The 21,445-nt window shown below is 35.6% G+C and overlaps 2 protein-coding genes across 6 annotated transcripts in view; both read left to right on the plus strand.

Annotated features, from left to right (window-relative positions):
* The first annotated feature begins 226 nt into the window (after positions 1-226).
* Positions 227-21,445, plus strand: part of LOC142337713 (uncharacterized) — a 75,101-nt gene continuing 53,882 nt past the window's right edge. For 2 of the 5 annotated variants that reach the window (XM_075387170.1, XM_075387169.1), the window contains exons 1-7: positions 227-445; positions 1,758-1,883; positions 2,081-2,161; positions 16,195-16,240; positions 16,439-16,557; positions 17,237-17,440; positions 17,971-18,124. In XM_075387170.1, coding sequence (XP_075243285.1) covers positions 402-445; positions 1,758-1,883; positions 2,081-2,161; positions 16,195-16,240; positions 16,439-16,557; positions 17,237-17,440; positions 17,971-18,124 — 774 coding nt within the window. In that variant the 5' untranslated portion in view covers positions 227-401. The remainder of the gene's footprint in view (positions 446-1,757; positions 1,884-2,080; positions 2,162-16,194; positions 16,241-16,438; positions 16,558-17,236; positions 17,441-17,970; positions 18,125-21,445) is intronic. The other 3 variants (XM_075387168.1, XM_075387166.1, XM_075387165.1) reach the window with 2 other exon arrangements.
* LOC142338463 (uncharacterized) lies at positions 495-1,652 on the plus strand. The gene has a single exon (XM_075388231.1). The coding sequence runs from the start codon at positions 580-582 to the stop codon at positions 1,501-1,503; it is 924 nt and encodes a 307-aa protein (XP_075244346.1). The 5' UTR covers positions 495-579; the 3' UTR covers positions 1,504-1,652.

A 21,445-nucleotide genomic window follows, 5' to 3' on the forward strand; every position in this document is an offset into this window, starting at 1 on the left:
TATGGTGGTCAACCCGGGAAATGGCTCCTGTTTGCTTTAAGTGGAAACATTTAAAATAAAACATTTATGCCTACTGTGGATAATTTACGCTGCCTGACATTTATTTGAGGCAGGCTTGCTGACCAGAAACGGCTTCTAAAACAAGCAGTTTACCATGCAAAATTGCATTTTGTGCGCGTACTTTTGTCAACGAGTATGTCTTATAACTTTGCCTTTTTGACACTTGGTCGAATTTTGTTGAGGCAAACATTGGGTTAGAACAGTTGCTGTTCTCCGCGCAGTAAACCGCGATAGATCCGGCTTTTTCGACTTTTAAGACTTATCGAATAATCGATGTGAAATATAATCAGTGGTACTAAAAATGTTTTTTTTTAGTGAGAAATGTGAAAGTGTGAGTGAAGATGGTTATGGTAAATGAGCATTCCTGGAACTCTCTTCAGAGTGGGTGAGTATTTCCCGAATTGAAGAAGAATCGATGAGTTATATCTGTGACGATAGAAATGTTGTTACAGTAGCCGTTGTTGAATGTTTTGATAAGTCTTAGACGTTGAGTTATATTCCTGATTTTCTATTTTGGATATGAATGAACCGGATAATAACGGAGATGCTAACTCGTCCAGACCTAAGCTCGAAATGCGACCAGATGATGAGGTTGTCGACTTCACGCATAAAAGGGTTGAAAAAATTGAGGGATTTGAAATTCTAAATTGCGTTGAAACTGTGTGTTTGCGACAAAACCTTATCAAGAAAATTGAAGGATTGACAACACTCACTTCACTTGTTTGCCTTGATTTATATGATAATCAAATCGAAGTTATCGAAAATTTGACTGAATTAGTTAACTTGGATCAGCTCGATCTGTCATTTAATTTCATATCTTCGATTCAAAATCTGGAGACTTTGGTGAAGTTAACTAGACTCTACTTGGTTCAGAATAGAATTTCATCAATTGAGAATTTGTCGACTTTGACAAACTTGACAGTTCTTGAACTTGGAAATAACAAATTGAGAAGAATCGAAAATCTGGAAGTGTTGACAAACCTTGAACAACTCTACCTTGGTGGGAACAAGATAGCTGCTCTTGAGAACTTACAACATTTATCGAAACTTCGCATTTTGAGCGTGCAGCAGAACCGAATTGTCAAAATAGAAGGTTTGGAATGTCTTCTAGAACTGGAAGAAGTGTATTTAAGTGACAATGGGATTGAGGTGATTGAAGGTTTGCAGTGCAACCTCAATTTACGAACTCTGGATTTGGGTAACAATCGTGTTGCGAATTTGGAGAATGTTGCTATGCTGACTGAAATGGAAGAACTCTGGTTGAATGACAACGAGCTTAGTGATATTCGACAATTGAAAGAGTGCCAAAATATGACTAAGATTGAGACTATTTATTTGGAAGGGAATCCCTTGCAAAAGAATGATTCGACCGGATACAGACGCAAAGTGAAGCTAAACATGCCGGAATCGCTGAAGCAGATTGATGCTACTTGGTGTAAATAATCTTTATTGGACCTCAATCAGAAGTCATTCACATTATTCCATGGCATAGTTCTGTTGTTTCTTTATGTCTGTCTTAGCTTTCCTGGAAATGAATTAAATTCGAAAGTGAATTTGCCCAAATATTTCCCTTAATTTTAGTTTACACTGCAGTTCTTTTCTAAGTTAATGTTGCGCAAGCTAAGACGCGTATTAGCTGAAGAGTATCGAAAAGTTGATTTCTGAATCGCTTTTTTTTATCATGTTTGTGCTTTCAGTCTGAGAAGAGTGAAACAGGATATTGAAGATGAAAAGCGAACAGGAAGACTTGGAGTGGGAGGAGGCGCCAACAGTCCTAAACATCAGCAACCAATTAGAGCTCGCCAATCACCTCGACTTCCAAGGCAAGGGTTTCTTAAATTTGGAAAAATAGACTGGAAAAGATGACGACAGATTGATTGTAAATACTTTTCTAATAATGTCAAGGTAAGGTACCTTGGCACTCAACCGGACAATCACTAAATTTGTCGCTAGCTAAAGTTCTCAAACGTTTGCAATCTCTGTGAAACCATCAGCTTAGTAGCTATTTTCGCCATTTCAGGTTGAATTCGGCCGAGAGTCAATCTAACCACATTCAGGATCTGAGGAGATCAAATTTCAACCTAGTTCCACCAGTTCACAGGTAAGCTCGGGAAAATATTTGGCTGCTAAATTTGAATTTAACATAGTCAGTTGACGATTTCTATCTACAACTACGTTAATGTCAACAAAATGGATCGTACTTAATGATGAACTGATAATAGGCGATTCGATAATCTGATTTTGTGATAAAAAATAACCCTGAGTTTTTTTAACAACGTAATTTTTCAATTCACACAGTGTTAGATGGAATAATTCTGAAAGATTATTAAGCTTCGTTAGTATACTTGATGAGTCTACCATTAGTTGTTGCATTAAACGCCAATCGATCACTAGTTAAAATGGAATAGATAACCAGTCGGATAATGCTTGATTTAGTGGGATTCTGTGATATTTGAGATTCTGTGATATATGAAATTCTGAGAGATTAATAAGCTTCTTTAGTATGGTTGATGTTTAATAATAGCCGCCGTCAGCCTCTCAACGGCTATTATTTAGACGATCTCCTTTTTTACCATTCAAAGGAGCGTTTTTTGATCAGTAATTGCGTGAAGGAAGTGAAATGCGTGAAAATAAAGTGTTTAGGTCAAATTGCTGAAGAGAGTGGCTTTCCATGTCGCTTAGTTGAGAGAGAGAGAGAGAGAGAGAGAGAGAGAGAGAGCGCGAAAAAAATATGGCGTGAAAAAATTTTCAGTAAGCGAGCGAATTTTTTTGATCACGTGCGGCATTTTCAAAGCAGTTTGTCAGTTTTTAGTCCGTTTTTCAGGTAAAGGCGTTTGTTTCAATTATGCTAACTTGTAATTTGGAAGCATTTTTGACGGTCTGAAGAAAATGATACAATTTTATACTCAATTTTCAGCTATTTTACCATTTTGCCACGTTTAACGCTTTTTTTTGAAGTTTTTTAGTTCTTAAATTTTTAATTTTTTTATATCATTAAGGGAGTTCTCTAGATCACTTTTGGTTGCCCCCGATTGTTTTGGCTGCCTTTTTTTTAGATTATGCCAGTTTTGAGTGGTTTTAAATGAAGATAATTGGATAATGTTCATCAAATTTTGGCGGATTTTCGTCTGTTTCTTGCCTATTTCTTCTGATTATTTGCTTCTCGCCATAGTTTATCTTGTTCTGTTTTTACCTCTAGAGGGAAACTTATCATTGCAATAAATAAAACAAATTTCAATTTTTTCAGGTTTTGTTGGTTGTTAATCGTTGTGATATCCCTATAATTACTTTATACGGAATATCATTGAACTATATCTATATTTGGATATATGCCCTGCTCAAAATGTTTATTTGATTTATACTGACCTATTGTATTTACCACTAATGCTTTTAAGTTAATAATGTGAAATAAAATTGTCATGACAACATAAACATTGCTCTTAATTGCATCCTGTTTAATGTTTATACAAATAACTCACTTTGATGAAAATTGTAAATTCAGAAGACGAAAGTGGACATAGAGAGAGAAGTTGTCTGTGATTTAAAGTAGAAATGAAACCAGAAAGTAAAATTCAAACTTTTCTAAAGAAGTTTTTATTCACTACAAAAGCTGTCAGCACCGCTTCGAAGAAATGACCGCTGTAGCCTCGAATAAACTGTAAGGGAAAAGAAACCAATGGAAAATTTACTCATACTAACTAAAATTAATAATGAAATTCCCTAGCTACAAATTAAAAGTCAGAAAGAGCCGCTAGTATCATATTACATGGTGACAAAAAGGAAGGCAGCTCCAAAACCACAATTTTCCATTCAATTCCCTTTTAATATTTTAACATGAATATCGATTTCAACGAATTCATTCAGAAGATTCACTCAAACAGTAAAATTACAAAAATCTCAGATCCCGTGAATCTTATTAGTTATGGAAGCCCCAATGAAGCCAACACTTCAGCAGAGGTTGATTCAGTCTTCGCACATGAACTCAAAATTATCTTCTTTCTTGTCTTTACCGAAAATTATGATACAAGAGTTCTTGCCGTCAGTTCATTTCTTGATCACGACAATTATATGCCAGCCTTAGCAGAAATAAAAACGAAGTGCATCTTGATCTCACAAAAACCAATTTCCAGTTACACTTCGAAAATTGAAAAATTTGATTGATTCCCGATGACTTACACTGAGCTCTGTTATAAGCTTGGATTGGTAATTCTTGTTTTACTAATGCTGATTTTATGAGTAAATTTCTATTTCATTTAGTTGAAACGGGCAGCATGGTGAAAATTAGGTTTGGTATATCAATAACTAACAGCTCCAAGTAAAAAGCGCCTAATAATTACGCAAACGCCGAAGTTATGATCGCAAAATAATTACGCTTATTAAACTTAGTTCCTTGGGAATAGACATAACTTAGAGAAAATGAGTGTTTTTGGTTCATATTATAAACTTTATTCTTTAGTGTCAGATTAAGTTACATGTAAATATTATGGCTGCAAATGCACAAATAACAATTGAACCTTATAGTGGAACAGAGGGTGAAGATTTTCGAGAATTTGAACAGTTATTCCGAGGAATACCTGGCTTCGCTGCAGTACCAGCCAGACAACAAGGAAATTTTCTCCAAATGCATTTACGTGATGCAGCATTACGGTATTTTTAGACACTCGACGCGGCAACTCGAGCAGTTGTCGAATTAGCATTAACCGCTCTGGGAAATCACTTTTGCATCGTTCAATTAAAAGAACGGGTATTTCATAACTACCGAACCGAAATTGGTGATTGATATCTCATTTGATAGCTACGCTCACGGGCAAGAACTTTTAGAGAAAAAATTGTGGATTTTCAATCACAACACCTGAGAAAAGCAAAAAAACCAGAAAAGTCATATTGTGAAAACCGCTTGAAAACTGATCTATTTTAATATCTTACACTGAAAGCAGTGAACTCGTTCCTATTTGCCATCGCATGCCTACAGTCATGCACGCAGAATACACTGCTCTAACTCTTCTAGCGTGTATGATACAAGTCAAAGACACTGGCACAAACCACTGCACTCAAAATTGTTCAAACACCACTTGTAACGATTGAAATGACTTACCAAAACTACATGCTCATTTCCCTTTGGCAGTCTTGTCCAGCTCCTTCAACACATCGCGTGGCCAATCCTTCAACTCAGCAGCCGTCAAATCAGATAACATGGACTTATACACAGGAAGTCCACCACATTCATTGGCCGTCCGTTGTTGTTTAACCGTCAACTTTTTTGGAGCAATACTCGTTAAACTAGCTTTCAAATCCTAGTCATAGCAGTAAAAGAGCTTCACGTGTGCTTTCATCTTTTGAAGTTGGCAAGTTTGAAGTCTGGTCACCCATCTGTTTCCGATAATCCTTTATTTTAAGCAATTGCAAAAGATACGCTTAATCGTGAATTTTCAACTCTTTGGCGATAACACCCATGCCGATCCCTGTCGCAAAACAATTAACTACCTTTAATCCTCTCACATTGTCAAATTCTTTGCCAATCGACTCGAATCCCGTGACAAGTGCCCAAATTTTACAGCATGAGCTGCAAAACTGGGGTGAATAATAACATCATTGACCTCAGCAGTATGGTAGAAACAATTTTTAGATGACAACTTGAATTCACACAATGAATAATAAGTCGACAGTTTCGTTAAATTGACGCCAGCCTCAACTTCACCAGTTATAATCCGCATTTGCGAACCCGAGATCACTTTCGCTATCGAATATCCTCCCGTCCATTCAATATGCCCAAGCGTGAACCAATCCCCAAACTTTGCTATACTTGCAAAACTTGTCTGTGAACATGATGTTTCATCATAAATAACACCAGATTCAGTTGGCAACTCGAACGAAACAGTTTTTGATCCAGGGAACCCAAAATTGTCCACATTATTCCTTGTGATATGTTCAGCTGAATAACGAGCAATAAACTCGTTTAGTTCAGCCTCCGTTAGCGCTCCTCCCTGAAAACTCGCTTTCAATTCATCACTCGAACGATAAAGCTTTTCGGCCACCTCGCCTCTCAAACAAAAGGGCTGCTTTGAAAACTCACCAGACAAATCAAACTCACTCCTTACAGGCAACTGTTCAAAACCGATTAATTCCAATTAGCCTTGTTTGGCTAATACCATTATTTCATGCGGAGTAAGAGACATGCTTATCTGAAAACAAAACTCACGCTTACGTGCACAAAATTAGCAATAAATCAGACATGTGTTAGTACGTTTAAGGCGCCAGTTCATCATTCAAAAGTCTACATTAAATGACAACACACATTTCACCAGCCACTTGAGCAACACACATTATTTAGTTCACTAAAACAACACACAATACAAAATAAAAATACGAAACTCGAAAGTAAACACATTGTAACCATTAACTCTGACCAATAACTGTCTACACTCGATAAAGTTTACACTAACAGGAGTTCTGGATTAAAACAAACTAGGCAAAAATCGACTCCATCGCGGAACATACTCAGCCATTCAACCAAACCACCTCCTACAACGCTCATTGTACTTTAGGCTGATCAATAGACATGCAACCAACACAGCAAGAAAAGTCAACACACTCAATAGAAACGAGATTGAGTTCGATTGCTCCTTCTCAACCGCAAAGAAATGCTTGCATTGGGGAATGATCTTTACCTGGACACCAAACTTTCCCTAGAAGGTACTATTCTTACAACAAGTCAATACAAGACGATCAACAGTGGTATTGAAACACATTTCGTTCTGAAAAACTTTGATGTTTGGAAAACCTTCATTTCTTGAACTTAAGAATTACCAAATTTGGCTCTGTTAAACCAAACTAATATTAAATTAGTAAACACCGCTAGTAGAACCATAAACAGCGAGGAGGATAAAATTCACTTTTCTTTTTCGCAATCTCATACTTGATAGACCAATATTGATCAACAAAATGATACGATTCCGAGTTGAATTACTGATCACATGTATTTCCCCAATCATCTTCCTATGGATGGAGTCATTGTTTGATGCCAATTACAGTCAAAATGAAATCCCGGAGTACTTCTCTCGAGGAATTATATTTAATGGAGAAGCCAAAATTCTTTTGACCAATAAATGTGGAACCGCCCATCTCTACTTTGTACATTAAATACCGCATCCAAATTTAATACGTCTACTAGAACCTTTAATTTTGACCGATTTCTTCCAAAAATTGACGAAGAAATCAATTGTGCAGTACATGAAGTACAAAAAATACGAAAGGAGAGCGCGCCGTTCTTTAATGAACAAGAGAATGTAGGCCGAGTGAAAAGAGGAGCATCAGTTGCAGCAGCAGCTGTAATGGCTTGAATCGGTCTTTTTGGAGGAGTTGTACCCGGAGATAGTTGCGGACGAACAGTAACCTTTGGCTTATGTCAAAATTGCGGACGAGAAAATGCAGCTAATATTGACAAGTTACATCAATACGCATCAGTTTTAACCGATTTTGTCATGAAAATTGAAAGTAGTTCAAACGAAAAATTCTTCATGATTTCAACCGAATTGGAAAGCATTCAAAGAGCACAACAGGAAATGGCATCAAACCAGAACACGAATTGGGGAAATTGTCGAAAAACAGTTTGAGGTTTTTGAGAAAAACATTCATATTCTGATTGATTTTACACAACATTATTCTCTAACCAGCAACTGAATTTTAGCTTTGATAAAATCGTATCCCTTTTAGCCATATGGTATGCAGACATCAAAAGCTATCGTTGAGCTTTATTCGCATTTCGAATAAACCTACTCAACTCAATTCCCATCCTTTTAAGCAAGAGATTGCCAATGTCACTTGTACCACGTGAATCATTAAGAGTAATTCCTGAATCAGTCTACAACAACCAAAAAGATGCCGCAGATCGACTCACCTTGGCAATTCCGATGACGGATTTACTTTCTTTCTGTGACGCTGAACTGTTGCGTGAAATCACTACAGTACAAGAAGGTTTACTTCTGACTCTGGCCATCCCCATCTGCTTCGAGCCAGACAGCCTCCAATGTGTATAGAGCACACTTCATCCCAATGCCGCAATTAGAAACTTCTGGTGCTATACAATGGGTTACAGAAGTACCTTACTAAGCGATATCAGAAGACTCAATGGAGACAACGGTTCTCACGACAGAACAATCGATAACTGTCTGGGTTCATCACGTTACAAAACTTGCCACCAAACGTTAGAAAGACACCTAGGACAATCATCATGTCTCGCAGTTTTCTATTTTCATAGCCCAACAACAGCAATGACCGTATGTAATACAACAAAAATCTTAACCTACCCCCGAAAACCGCTTCACTCTGAGAGAATACAGTCTTCGGAGTGACAATACACCTCAAAACAGAGAGTACAAAGGATGCAATGTCTGCATGATAACACTAGAATTCGGCAGCCAACTAATAGGTAAACATATAAAAATTAGACCAGATCTTGAACCTTGTGGACAAATACCTTCAGCAACAATAGAAGTCAGACTCGCAGATCCCTTACAAAATTTAATTTCGACACTGCCATCAATTTCAGAGTAACCTTATTTCGAAACGACCATAGATGCAAATATCGCTCTCAGAAAACGAGTGAAGGCTGAAATGGTTAAAAACTCGATCTCCTATGACAGCAAACAAATCGAACGGATAGCAGCTCCAATCGTGCTTGATATGCAAATGATCAAACCAACATTGGTCAAACTGCATGAATATGTACCGCTGAAAGTGTCAATTATTCTTACAATCGTAGTCTTCATCGGAAACCTTTGTTTACACCTACTGGCAATGTATCTTTACCACCGTTTTGTTATTTTCAAAAAATTGACTCCATCTTTGCTTAAAGACGGAAAACAAAAGTTCTCGTTAAAACCGATCATAACAACGATGGCTGGGATTGACATCATCAGATGTCATTTCCAGAAAACGCGCACAGATTGGACAAGAAGTTTACGATTCTTACCCCAGAAAACATGAGGAAACTAAAAGCTCAATTGGATGAAGAGCCTGGCCCAGTTTCATCGACACTAACAACCAGAAAATGCCTCAGTTTTTCACCAACCCTGGTGTAGCCCCAAATTTGATTTATCGATCTACTAGCAAATATTTAATTAACAACCGATCAGATATATCAATGGGAGAGCAAAAAGAGTAAGTTAGTTCCGATTTGCCCGACGATGACGAAACTTTAACCATCTAATGTCGACAGTATATCCTATTACACATTAATATATCAATAAAAATTCTGCAAAATGGGTGGCACCACAAAAAAAGAGCTTTTAAAACTGGTAAAAAAACCAAAAATTTTCTACGTAAAATTTTGTGTTTGTGTGATATCCCCAAAATTACTTTATACGGAATATCATTGAACTACGGAATATCATGGATACATGATATTGCCCTACTCAAATTGATATTGCTTTGGATACATGCCCTACTCAAAATGTTTATTTGATTTATACAGACCTATTGTATTTACCACTAATGCTTCTAAGTTAATAATGTGATATAAATTTGTCAGGACAACATAAACATTGCTCATAATTACATTCTGTTTAATGTTTATACAAATAACTCACTTTGATGAATATTGTAAATTCAGAAGAGGAAAGGACATAGAGTGAAGTTGTCTGTGATTTAAAGTAAAAATGAAACCAGAAAGTAAAATTGTAACTTTTTTAAAGAAGTTGTTTTTCACTACAAATGCTGTCAGCCCCGCACCCAAGAAAAGACCGCTATAGCCTCGAATAAACTGTAAGGGAACAGAAACAAATCGAAACTTTATTACTACTAACAAAATTCCCTAGCTACAAAATAATAATAAGAAAGGGCCGCAAGTTGCATCATATTGCAATCGTTGTTTATTTTGTTTCCCCCAGGTGTTCGGTGGGTGAATCGTTGAGGAAAATAAAACATTTTTTTTTCACATTGCAAGGTTTGCGAAGTAGCATTTTCTGGATAGTTTTGTTTCTAGATTTTTTTTATAGATTGTACTTTTTAGTTGAATTTGTCCTCCATTTCCCTTCCCTCTACTGGGTTTTTCCTACGCGAACGATTTTTGTGGTTTTTTCGTTCAATTATTACCTTTTTATAAAACAGGACTAACTACATCGCAAGGTCTTTTTTGTGAAAAAAATATGCTTTAACGATGCTGCAAAAATTTTCGTTGATACTTGTTGTTTGTTTTTCCTGTAATTGTTTTAAGTAATTAGTATAATTAAGTAGGAGGTTCATTTCTTCGGTTTTGCTGATCATTTTTCTACCTCGAGTTGTTTCCGGAAATCTTCCGGTTATGTTTTTTTGAGATCGGTTCATATTGTAGTAGTGATTTTGGTCAAGCCGAAACAGGACGTGGAGCGAAAAAGCAAGTGCTTTTGGGGCGTGAAATTTTTTCTCTTGAATATTCAAGTAGAGTCAGAAATCGGTGTTTGAAAAAATTTTTGAAAAAAATTGCTTTTTCGTTAGTAGTTTTTTGTTCACATGCGGTAATTTCACTTTGATTTTTACTGTTTTTTTCTATTTTTTGGATCGGACCTTTTCTAAATGGTTTCCCCAATCAATTCAATTCAGGTAGAATAGTCAAGTAGAATCAGAAATCGGTGTTTGAAAAAAATTGCTGTTTCGTTAGTAGTTTTTTGTTCACATGCGGCAATTTCTCTTTGATTTTTACTGTTTTTTCGATTTTTTGGATCGGACTTTTTCTAAATGTTTTTCCCAATCCATTCATAGTTCGTTCTACGCCTAGTTTTTTCTGAGCCAAATTTTCCTTTCTCGCTAGTGATTTTTTTGTTCACATGCGGCCTTTTGTCTTTAATTTTCTGTTCAATTTTTTGGTCCGATTTTTTTGGAAATGGTTTTCTAAGTCGGGATTTCCACGTTTGTCTTTTGACTTACCTCACTCTCTGTTTCAACTGAATGATTTTCAAATTCTCACGTCTTGAATAACGTAAAGTAGTGAATACGGTCAAAGTCAAAAGGGAAAAATCAAAAATGCGATAAACATATAATGCCCGGTCATTAGGTCATAATGCATTAGGTTATCAAAGTTCATAAAGCGATTGCTAGCTGGCATTAGTATTATGCTTAATAGGCTTCAGTTTAGAAGCAAAATGAATCGTAGTTTTAGAATTTAACCGAATAAGCAGTGTTTACGCACCAAACAAGATGACTTTGAAACTTAGAGAAATTCTGCCACGTTATGTATCTTATTTTCCTTTTTCTGTTTCAATCCCAACGTGCGTCAAGCGAGTCAACGTCGGCTATTTGCCGGCTATGTTTGCATTATTTTTTGCCTTAGCCATTCGATTGCTGATGAAAATGGAATGTAGAACCAGTCGGATCGTGCGTGTTTAAGTGATATTCTTTGAGTGAGATGAGAAATTCTGAAAAAAAAAATCTTTTGTTCCCAATTGGCGGTCATTTTGTTTTTTTTTGCAACAGGACTACCCAGAAGTGTACAGACAGCGAATCAAAATATAGTAATTTCTAGTGACCAATTAGAGTAATTGTTCGGCTAGCGACTAAGAGCCAGCCAAAAAAAAGATAAAAGGATCTTATTATTTTACATGTGATGATACCAAAAGGCGAGTTGTTGCTAAGATATGCAAATTGTTGCATAAGAAACATTTTCATTTTGATGCGATTTTTTTATTCTAGGGCTTTTAGCTGAACGGGTAGATTATTTCAGTCCTGGAGAGCTGACTATTGACAATTGAGCGCTCGAGTCTTGACTAGTAATTCTGGAGTTAAGAGTTTTCCAGTTCTTTTGTGCCCCTTTATACTCCAGGTTGGGAACGTGTTCTCTTGTGGTTGTCTAATTGATGGCAGGAGTCCTTTTTTCAGTTTCTAAATGTAGGTTAGTCATTTCCATTTGAGAAAGTTTTTATAGACAGGGTGGAATATTTAATTTTTTCGATCAGAAATTGCCCCTATACTCCAATTTAATTGTTTCTCTAAAGCTTTTACCTATTGCGTGAACTAATGGTGCAGAATAATGTTAATGGCTCAGTACGAGGGGGTTTAGAACTGTTTTCATTGGTGATATCGGGACGCAATTTCGAACTGAATATACGGTTTTTATCACACAGACCATTTTTGAAGATGCTTTTTCTCTTCTTGGAAATCACATAAATCACATAGTCAATATCGGTGGTACTACAACTCTTTATACAAATCTGTGTAGCTTCAGTTTTTTTGTGAACATTCAAACCATAAGCTAATATAACCGTTTCTTGTGCTTTCTCCTTTTCCTTGAAATAGATGGCTAATATCGCCAACCAGAATTGATTTTTCAAAAAAAAACAAATATTTGTAGCTTCAGTTCTATTGTGAACACTAAAACCATAAGCTAATATAACCGATTCTTATTCTTTCTCCTTTTCCTTGAAATAAAATGTTAATGTCGCCAACCAGAATTGTTTTTTTCCTTTGACAGCAGAAGCAGCTTGCAGATGCAAATTGCTCCAGAAACATTCATTTTGATTTCTTCTGAATAACATGCGTCTAATAATGCAGTATCCTTAGATGACCCGTTGTTCTTCAGTCTCATTTCTGCCCATAGGCTTTCAAAGTAATCAGAGAAGTTATTAAAATCTGCTTGGTTGAAATTGTTTGGTTCTTGATATCAATGTTTTTTTCTGTTTCGAAGACGTTGGCAGGGACTGTTTAGTATGAAGACGCATTAAGAATTTCATTTTTTTTGCTTTTATAAATTGAATTATCCATCCTTTTTCACGGAAAGCTAAGTCTTCAATTTTTCATATGGAACCAGAAGATGAGCTTGTTGTTCGTGCTCTGCTGAAGTTTTTCTTTTTGATGCTAGCTATGGTTAAAAATTACTTTGACCTAGCAACTAGTGGTGCAGAATAATGTTAATGGCTCAGTACGAGGGGGTTTTCATTGGTGATATCGGGACGCAATTTCGAACTGAATATACGGTTTTTATCACACAGACCATTTTTGAAGATGCTTTTTCTCTTCTAGGAAATCTAACTTTTCATCCAGTTGTACAGCAAGGTATTGGACTCCTGGATGACCTCTTTAGCAATAACTTTTGAACTACTCCCTCCTGCTTCCCTTTGTCACCCAAAGACAATAAACGCTGTTTTCGAATCTTTTATTTGTAACTTTAGACTGAGAAAGTATTTTGAGAGCAGATGAATGTTCTGTTCAAGATCTGTATTACTTTCTTCTTTTGATGATGTAGGCGACATCGTGTCGTCCGCAAACTTGACTAGTTCACATGTTTTTAAAGCTGTTGTCTCCTGTTGTGTAAGAATTGAAAGCAACTGTCCAACCACCGTTCCTTGGCGAACCCCTCTATCTAATACAATTTTGTTGGACGCTGCAGTTGTTGGATAAGAGGGTAAAGGCTTACAAATTTTTTTTGAAATCGCTGTTTGAAGATTGGCTTAACTCTTCCTTCAAATTTTTGAAGGCTCGTTGTTCGTTCTCTTTTAAGGAAAATGCATTTGGTTTTTAGTTCCTTAGTTTTGGTTTTCAAAAAATTTCTTGATCTTGTAAAATCTATTTATCGTTTCCTATGAGTTTTCTCGGTGCGTGTACATCAAGGACTCGAAAAAATAATTTTCGAATATATCGTAGGTACTTGACTAGGATTATTACATCGGTAGATTTCAACCTAGCAATTATAACTAAGGGCTTGTCTGGATTGTTCTTGATTGTAAGAATAGTCCTAAATCCATTTGTACTCAAAACCGTTGCCTGATCTGATGTTTTTTAGTATGGATACTTGTGCAACTTGTTTTGCTAACACTGGACGTCACAAAGTTTGCTTAAAAGCACAATCTTAAATCACATAGTCAATATCGGTGGTACTACAACTCTTTATACAAATCTGTGTAGCTTCAGTTTTTTTGTGAACATTCAAACCATAAGCTAATATAACCGTTTCTTGTGCTTTCTCCTTTTCCTTGAAATAGATGGTTAATATCGCCAACCAGAATTGATTTTTCAAAAAAAAACAAATATTTGTAGCTTCAGTTCTATTGTGAACACTAAAACCATAAGCTAATATAACCGATTCTTATTCTTTCTCCTTTTCCTTGAAATAAAATGTTAATGTCGCCAACCAGAATTGTTTTTTTCCTTTGACAGCAGAAGCAGCTTGCAGATGCAAATTGCTCCAGAAACATTCATTTTGATTTCTTCTGAATAACATGCGTCTAATGATGCAGTATCCTTAGATGACCCGTTGTTCTTCAGTCTCATTTCTGCCCATAGGCTTTCAAAGTAATCAGAGAAGTTATTAAAATCTGCTTGGTTGAAATTGTTTGGTTCTTGATATCAATGTTTTTTTCTGTTTCGAAGACGTTGGCAGGGACTGTTTAGTATGAAGACGCATTAAGAATTTCATTTTTTTTGCTTTTATAAATTGAATTATCCATCCTTTTTCACGGAAAGCTAAGTCTTCAATTTTTCATATGGAACCAGAAGATGAGCTTGTTGTTCGTGCTCTGCTGAAGTTTTTCTTTTTGATGCTAGCTATGGTTAAAAATTACTTTGACCTAGCAACTAGTGGTGCAGAATAATGTTAATGGCCCAGTACGAGGGGGTTTTCATTGGTGATATCGGGACGCAATTTCGAACTGAATATACGGTTTTTATCACACAGACCATTTTTGAAGATGCTTTTTCTCTTCTAGGAAATCTAACTTTTCATCCAGTTGTACAGCAAGGTATTGGACTCCTGGATGACCTCTTTAGCAATAACTTTTGAACTACTCCCTCCTGCTTCCCTTTGTCACCCAAAGACAATAAACGCTGTTTTCGAATCTTTTATTTGTAACTTTAGACTGAGAAAGTATTTTGAGAGCAGATGAATGTTCTGTTCAAGATCTGTATTACTTTTTTCTTTTGATGATGTAGGCGACATCGTGTCGTCCGCAAACTTGACTAGTTCACATGTTTTTAAAGCTGTTGTCTCCTGTTGTGTAAGAATTGAAAGCAACTGTCCAACCACCGTTCCTTGGCGAACCCCTCTATCTAATACAATTTTGTTGGCCGCTGCAGTTGTTGGATAAGAGGGTAAAGGCTTACAAATTTTAATGAAATCGCTGTTTGAAGATTGGCTTAACTCTTCCTTCAAATTTTTGAAGGCTCGTTGTTCGTTCTCTTTTTAAGGAAAATGCATTTGGTTTTTTGTTCCTTAGTTTTGGTTTTCAAAAAATTTCTTGATCTTGTAAAATCTATTTATCGTTTCCCATGAGTTTTCTCGGTGCGTGTACTTCAAGGACTCGAAAAAATAATTTTCGTATATATCGTAGGTACTTGACTATGATTATTACATCGGTAGATTTCAACCTAGCAATTATAACTTAAGGGCTTGTCTGGGTTGTTCTTGATTGTAAGAATAGTCCTAAATCCATTTGTGCTCAAAACCGTTGCCTGATCTGATGTTTTTTAGTATGGATACTTGTGCAACTTGTTTTGCTAACACTGGACGTCACAAAGTTTGCTTAAAAGCACAATCTTAAATCACATAGTCAATATCGGTGGTACTACAACTCTTTATACAAATGTGTGTAGCTTCAGTTTTATTGTGAACATTCAAACCATAAGCTAATATAACCGTTTCTTATGCTTTCTCCTTTTCCTTGAAATAGATTGTTAATGTCGCCAACCAGAATTGTTTTTTTCCTTTGACAGCAGAAGCAGCTTGCAGATGCAAATTGCTCCAGAAACATTCATTTTGATTTCTTCTGAATAACATGCGTCTAATAATGCAGTATCCTTAGATGACCCGTTGTTCTTCAGTCTCATTTCTGCCCATAGGCTTTCAAAGTATTCAGAGAAGTTATTAAAATCTGTTTGGTTGAAAACGTTTGGTTCCTGATATCAATGTTTTTTTTCTGTTTCCGAAGACGTTGGCAGGGACTGTTTAGTATGAAGACGCGTTAAGAATTTCGTTTTTTTGCTTTTATAAATTGAATTATCCATCCTTTTTCACGGAAAGCTAAGTCTTCATTTTTTCATATGGAACCAGAAGATGAGCTTGTTGTTCATGCTCTGCTGAAGTTTTTCTTTTTGCTGCTAGCTATGGTTAAAAATTACTTTGACCTAGCAACTGACACTATCCTTAAAAGAAAACGACTTGCTTCGTTTCAGATCCTTTTCACTGGAGTCAATTGCTAATCCACCTAGAGATGCTCAGGTCAGTAGAATATATTTCCCAAATTTTTCTGACGATGAAAAATTGCGACCTAAAATTTTATACATGGTTCTTTGTTGATATCTGCAAATGCTTGTACCTGAAACCTTTCCACTTTTGCAAAAAGTAATTTCACAAAAAATACTCAGCCAATGTAAATGACTTGATGTTGATTTCAGAGAGTTAGTTATATTGTTTTAGAATATGGGTGTTTTCACTCCTCCGACCTACTTCAACAACGGGGGTGATTTGAGAAGGAGGCAGAACAACAGACTACGCAGTCAGAGGACGACCCAAGTGCCCAACAAATCAATATCCAAGTAATCTAAGCAGCCCAAATTCATTTAATAGCCACGTCCGCTATTACAACGGGTCTTTAATTAGTCAATTTTTATGGCTCTACTGTAGTCAATTGCTTTTAGTCCATTAAACTGTTTAATTGCTCTTGAACGAAGTTGATAGCAATTATTATAAACGTGTGTGTCTTTTTTTCTGCTAGAACATTCTTTGACTTCTCAAGTGACTTTTTCACTCTTTCGGTCTTCATTTTTGAGTGATCTCTATTGCTCCGAAGTAAAGCTTGTTGCTAATATAAAATCGGTTGCAGCATAGCAGAATTAAGTGATTCGTAGCGCAGTGGTTGGTGCTGGTGGTTATGGATTGGGAAGGTTCGAATCCCTGCGGGGAGAGGTTTTTTGCACCCATTGATCTAGGCTACAGCCCCTGAATTAAATTGCCTCGCCTGTCGTTCAAGAGCTATTCTTCCGACATTTGTCGGTTTGTTTTTTTTTTGGAAAATTAACCAGGTGTTTTTGTTGTCAAACTTCTAATGAATTGCTGTTGGCTAGGATATTTGGATACATTTAGCTCGTTTTTTGGCGTTATAAGTGCATTGTATTTCAATAAGTTACTATTTTAAAGTTAAATGTGTATTTTGAATCCGTACTTGTCATTAACAATAGAATAATCAATGATCAAATCAGTTCTCACATATTTTAGTTTCCTCGCTCAAAACAAGTCCCTAGCTACTTCACAGAGTTTCAACGCGGACGATGGTCAGAATTATGCCTCGATTGAAGATCATCCGCTGAGTTACAGAAGAGGGCCTGATCAACAGTATCAGGACAATCGCAACAGTCGTTATTCTCCTGTGTACAAAAAGAGGGCGTTAGAGAACCAAAACACAAGAAATCAACCTTTTAAGTTAGTATCCTTGGGACTGATAAAAGGTGTGCTGTTCATGAATGAATTAATTAGTAAGTTTAGCGGTAGATAATATTGCGATTTTCCCAGGCGCCATTTCTGGAAGAATAAAGCGGACAGATTGCCAAATATGTCATTGGCTCTCCTATATTTTTGAATTACGAAGTTTGAACTACAATGGATAAATTCGATAAATCTTGTATTTTTGTGGAAGATAAAATCTTGTGATTGGCGTATACTCAACACTCTATAGAGAGTGAAACATGATAATTGACTAAGAGTAATATCATCTCTGTAATAATGATTTAAAAAAGGAGCATAACGTGTTTTGTGAATATCCATCGCATAGATGTAAAACCTGGCTAATTTCGATTGACAGTTTGTATTATTGGTGAAGCATACCAAATGAAAATGCCACAGAAAGAATTTGAAAATTTTTTGTTCTAAAGAATTTATTGTACAGTCTTTTGGGTATATAAATGGTGATTGGAATGTAATAATGATGTCTAATCCTTTTCCATGTTTTTCAGCCTGTTAGATGAGTCTTTGGCCCCAACCCCTGTGTCCGAAGCAGAACAGAAGAGGAATATCAGACTGCGTCAAAGAGGTCGACGGGGGGAGGGAGTCGGGGATCCAAGGCAAAGAACTAGTTTAGAAGACTTCGTCGACAAGCTTAGGAATCAGGTAATACAATTTTTATCTAATTTTGACAACCCTCCAAATTTATTTGTGGGTTAGGAAATTTATGCAAGACTAGTTTTAAGATAGAGATGTTCCATAATAACAAAATTTTGAAAAATTTAGGAATTATCTAAAATTTTAGAAAATCATCCTTTGCTGTGAAGAAAAGAAACGGACTGCTGATTTTAGATTAATTAAACTGCTAATCTGTTGTGTTGATGACTAAAATCATGATAACCAAGTTAACTGTCAATTGATTTTTTCCAGTTTTTTTTTTTAAAATTTGGAATAAATATTCAGATTTGAACGGAAATGAAATGCGACCATTACACATCCAAAGAAAATATAATCAATTCCTTAGGTGCAGCTTCTCTAGGTTTTTGATTCTGGATGGTAAGGCAAGACCTGAATTATGTGTTTTGCATTTCATTGCCTGACTTTTTCATCCTTTGTGCATTCAACCAAAAAATGTCTGCATTTTTACATTTCATTATTCAAGTTTTTTTTAAAAAATTAGGGATAAATAAAATATCATTAAAGGCCGCCGAAAGCATAAAAATATAGTATAAGTAGCATATGCTTTTACCACTCTAGTCTGATCAGTTACCTTCGTTTCAACTCAAAATAACCATTTTGGGGAAACCTGTTTTTTTATATGAGCTTGGATGCGCATTGCTGGTCTTTTTTAGAACGCGAATTCTACACTTATTGTGAACTATGATCGTCGGTCTCTTCACTATGTTGATGCATATTGATATTCAGTGGATAAATCAAGATGCACTTATTATTTGCAAATAATATTTTATTTGATATCATTGTGTTGAACATCATGCAAATGCACATTGTTGGTCCTCCCTTGTTGTATAAGTTAGACGTGGCGCATATCCTAATGGTTTGCTTTTGCGACCTAATTTTCCGTGCTGTTTTTCCACAATGAATTTTTGATTTTTTTCTCCAAAAATGGAATATGCGAGGCTGGCTTTTTTTCAGTCACTACCCGCATTGGAATAATGGAATTAAAAATCAATTTTATAGCGGTTTTCTTTATAAAAAATATTATCAACAAAATTCCTTCTACGGCCTCAAGCTGGGACCATTTTAACGATTTAAATCCTCTTTAATCTATTTAATTCCGTTGAAAAAATGGATTGTAATTGTTTAAAAACCTTTGAAATGGATTTAAAAATGAGCTACGAAAACTCCATTAAATCTATTGTTACTAAAGTTTCTCCGCTCAGTGGGAAACCGTTATATAGTTTTAAGTTTGATTTAACAATTCATGTATTTGAAAGTTTTAACTAAACATTTCAAGTCCATCAGTTTCAGTTCATCCTCTCCATGCAGTACCTTCGCAACAGCAAGTCTATCGGCTCAACAGGTGCTCATATGAAGAAAACGAAGATCTGCATCTAAAACAGAGAACAAAATGCTCCAAACCTTAAAAAAAATTTCAAATACTGTAAACTTAGCAAAATTTTTGAATAAAATAATGAACTATACCTGCATAGAAGATGTCAAAGGTAGATTGAATGTGCTCATTCTTTGAATTTGATTTTCGACTCTAAACAAGGTTTCATATTAAAATTTGGCCAAAGCAAAAAAAATGAATTGAACTTGAACTCACCGACTTGCAGAAGAACTATATAAAGGCTATAAATTTTTGACTAAATTTCGTATATTTTTGAAGGTGTTGACTTACTGTTGTCCAGGTTTTGTTGGAGATCGTTTGCCGGAAATCAAGGATAACTGAATTAGTTGAATTGAAACTTAGAAAATCCAAATTGAACTAACCGATTTTTGGGCTTTTGATGTTGATTTGGGCTGTGATTTATTGTAAAGAAATCTTAATTTGAATCTGGAAAGAAAAAGTTGTGGAGCCAAAAAATGTAATGCCAAATTTGTTGAATTGAAATTGCAAACTTCTTTAAACGATGAAATCATTCGCGATTATGATGTGTTTTAGCAGTTATGTTTCGCAAAGCTAAATTTTGCTCAGTTCTGATTGGCTAAACATCGGTCGCGAGAAAGTAAGACAACTCTTAAATCGCTTTAAATCCGTCCTAAATTGTTTTAGATCCGTCTTCAATTGCTTTAAATCCGTAGCTGGAAGATTCTTTAAATATACCCCATATATTGGCAAATTGTAGTCTTAGCCTAAGAAAGTCTCCATAAAATCGATTGCTTGCTTAAGTTTTACGACCCGGGTAGTTTTCACTTATTGTTTACGCATCGTAGAAAAAAGAATAGCACCATTTTGTAGCTCAGAATCGAGTTTTGATATATAAGAATTATCAGACATTTGAAAAAGGGGGAATGCTTTGAAGTTGCGAAGGAAAAATCGAAAGGGAAAAAAATCGCTGGGGGGGGGGGGGGGGAGGTGAGACAGATCGCGTTGAAGTTTACGAAAAAAAAAACGGAAAGTTGTTGCTAAATCAGTCAGGATAAAAAGGAGTTTTGATTGTCAGTAGTATTTCTTTACATTTTCCTCATCAAAAAGATATTTTGGAAAATGAAGAATTCAGGCAACTTAGAGCTCTCAAAATAGCAAAAATCAACTTTGAAAATGTCAAACTGAAAGCAGAAAAGTTTATTCTTTTCTGATTTCTAGTGTTGTGTTGCCAATAATCATCTTATTTAGACGGAACTAATTTTTTCAGTATTTTCAAAATCGCGGAGAAGTAGAGAAATTGGGATTCATGGAATGAACATTAAATCATCCAAAGTAATTATTGAAAAGTAAAGATGGAAGTATTTTCTGATCTTTATTTGTATTCTTTTTGCTGCCAGAGCAGATCGTTCAAACAAATCTCCTCTTGTATAATGCAATACAGAAGAATTTGAGAGTTTATTGACAGCCAGGTGGGAAAACTTATGTTCATTTTTTTTGAAAATTTGAAGATTTTTTTTTTCGTATGTTGAAATTGCTCTTCGAATTGTTATTTTGCAGACTGTGGACGCTTCCTTAAATTGAAAAACAAAATATTTGATTGATTGTGAAGGTGTTTTTCTTTTCTTTTCTTCTTCAGAAGTTTCTTTTTTTTTCAGTTCACATAAACATTAATAAAATTTTCTATTTCTATAAAGGTACTCCGCAGTGAAAATGCCGGAACATTCAATTTAATGGTAACAAATGTTTTTCAATGCTACTGAAAATAACCTGTTAAGGACAGCCTGGAACGTTCCCTTGACAAAAGTAGAGGAAGGGAAGGGTGCAAAAACTGTCAGAAAAAATAGAAAAATTACTTTGTGTGAGATCTGAATTTTTCCATCATTCTTAATTCAGGTAGCAGAACTGAACAGTACTATTAAATGAGAAAAGAGTGC

This window comes from Convolutriloba macropyga, chromosome 4 (assembly GCF_964194025.1).
Source record: "Convolutriloba macropyga chromosome 4, txConMacr16.3, whole genome shotgun sequence".
NCBI lineage: Eukaryota > Metazoa > Xenacoelomorpha > Acoela > Convolutidae > Convolutriloba > Convolutriloba macropyga.

Excerpts from the sequence above, each read along its gene's own strand:
- LOC142338463 (XM_075388231.1), top strand. The coding sequence starts at position 580 with ATGAATGAACCGGATAATAACGGAGATGCTAACTCGTCCAGACCTAAG.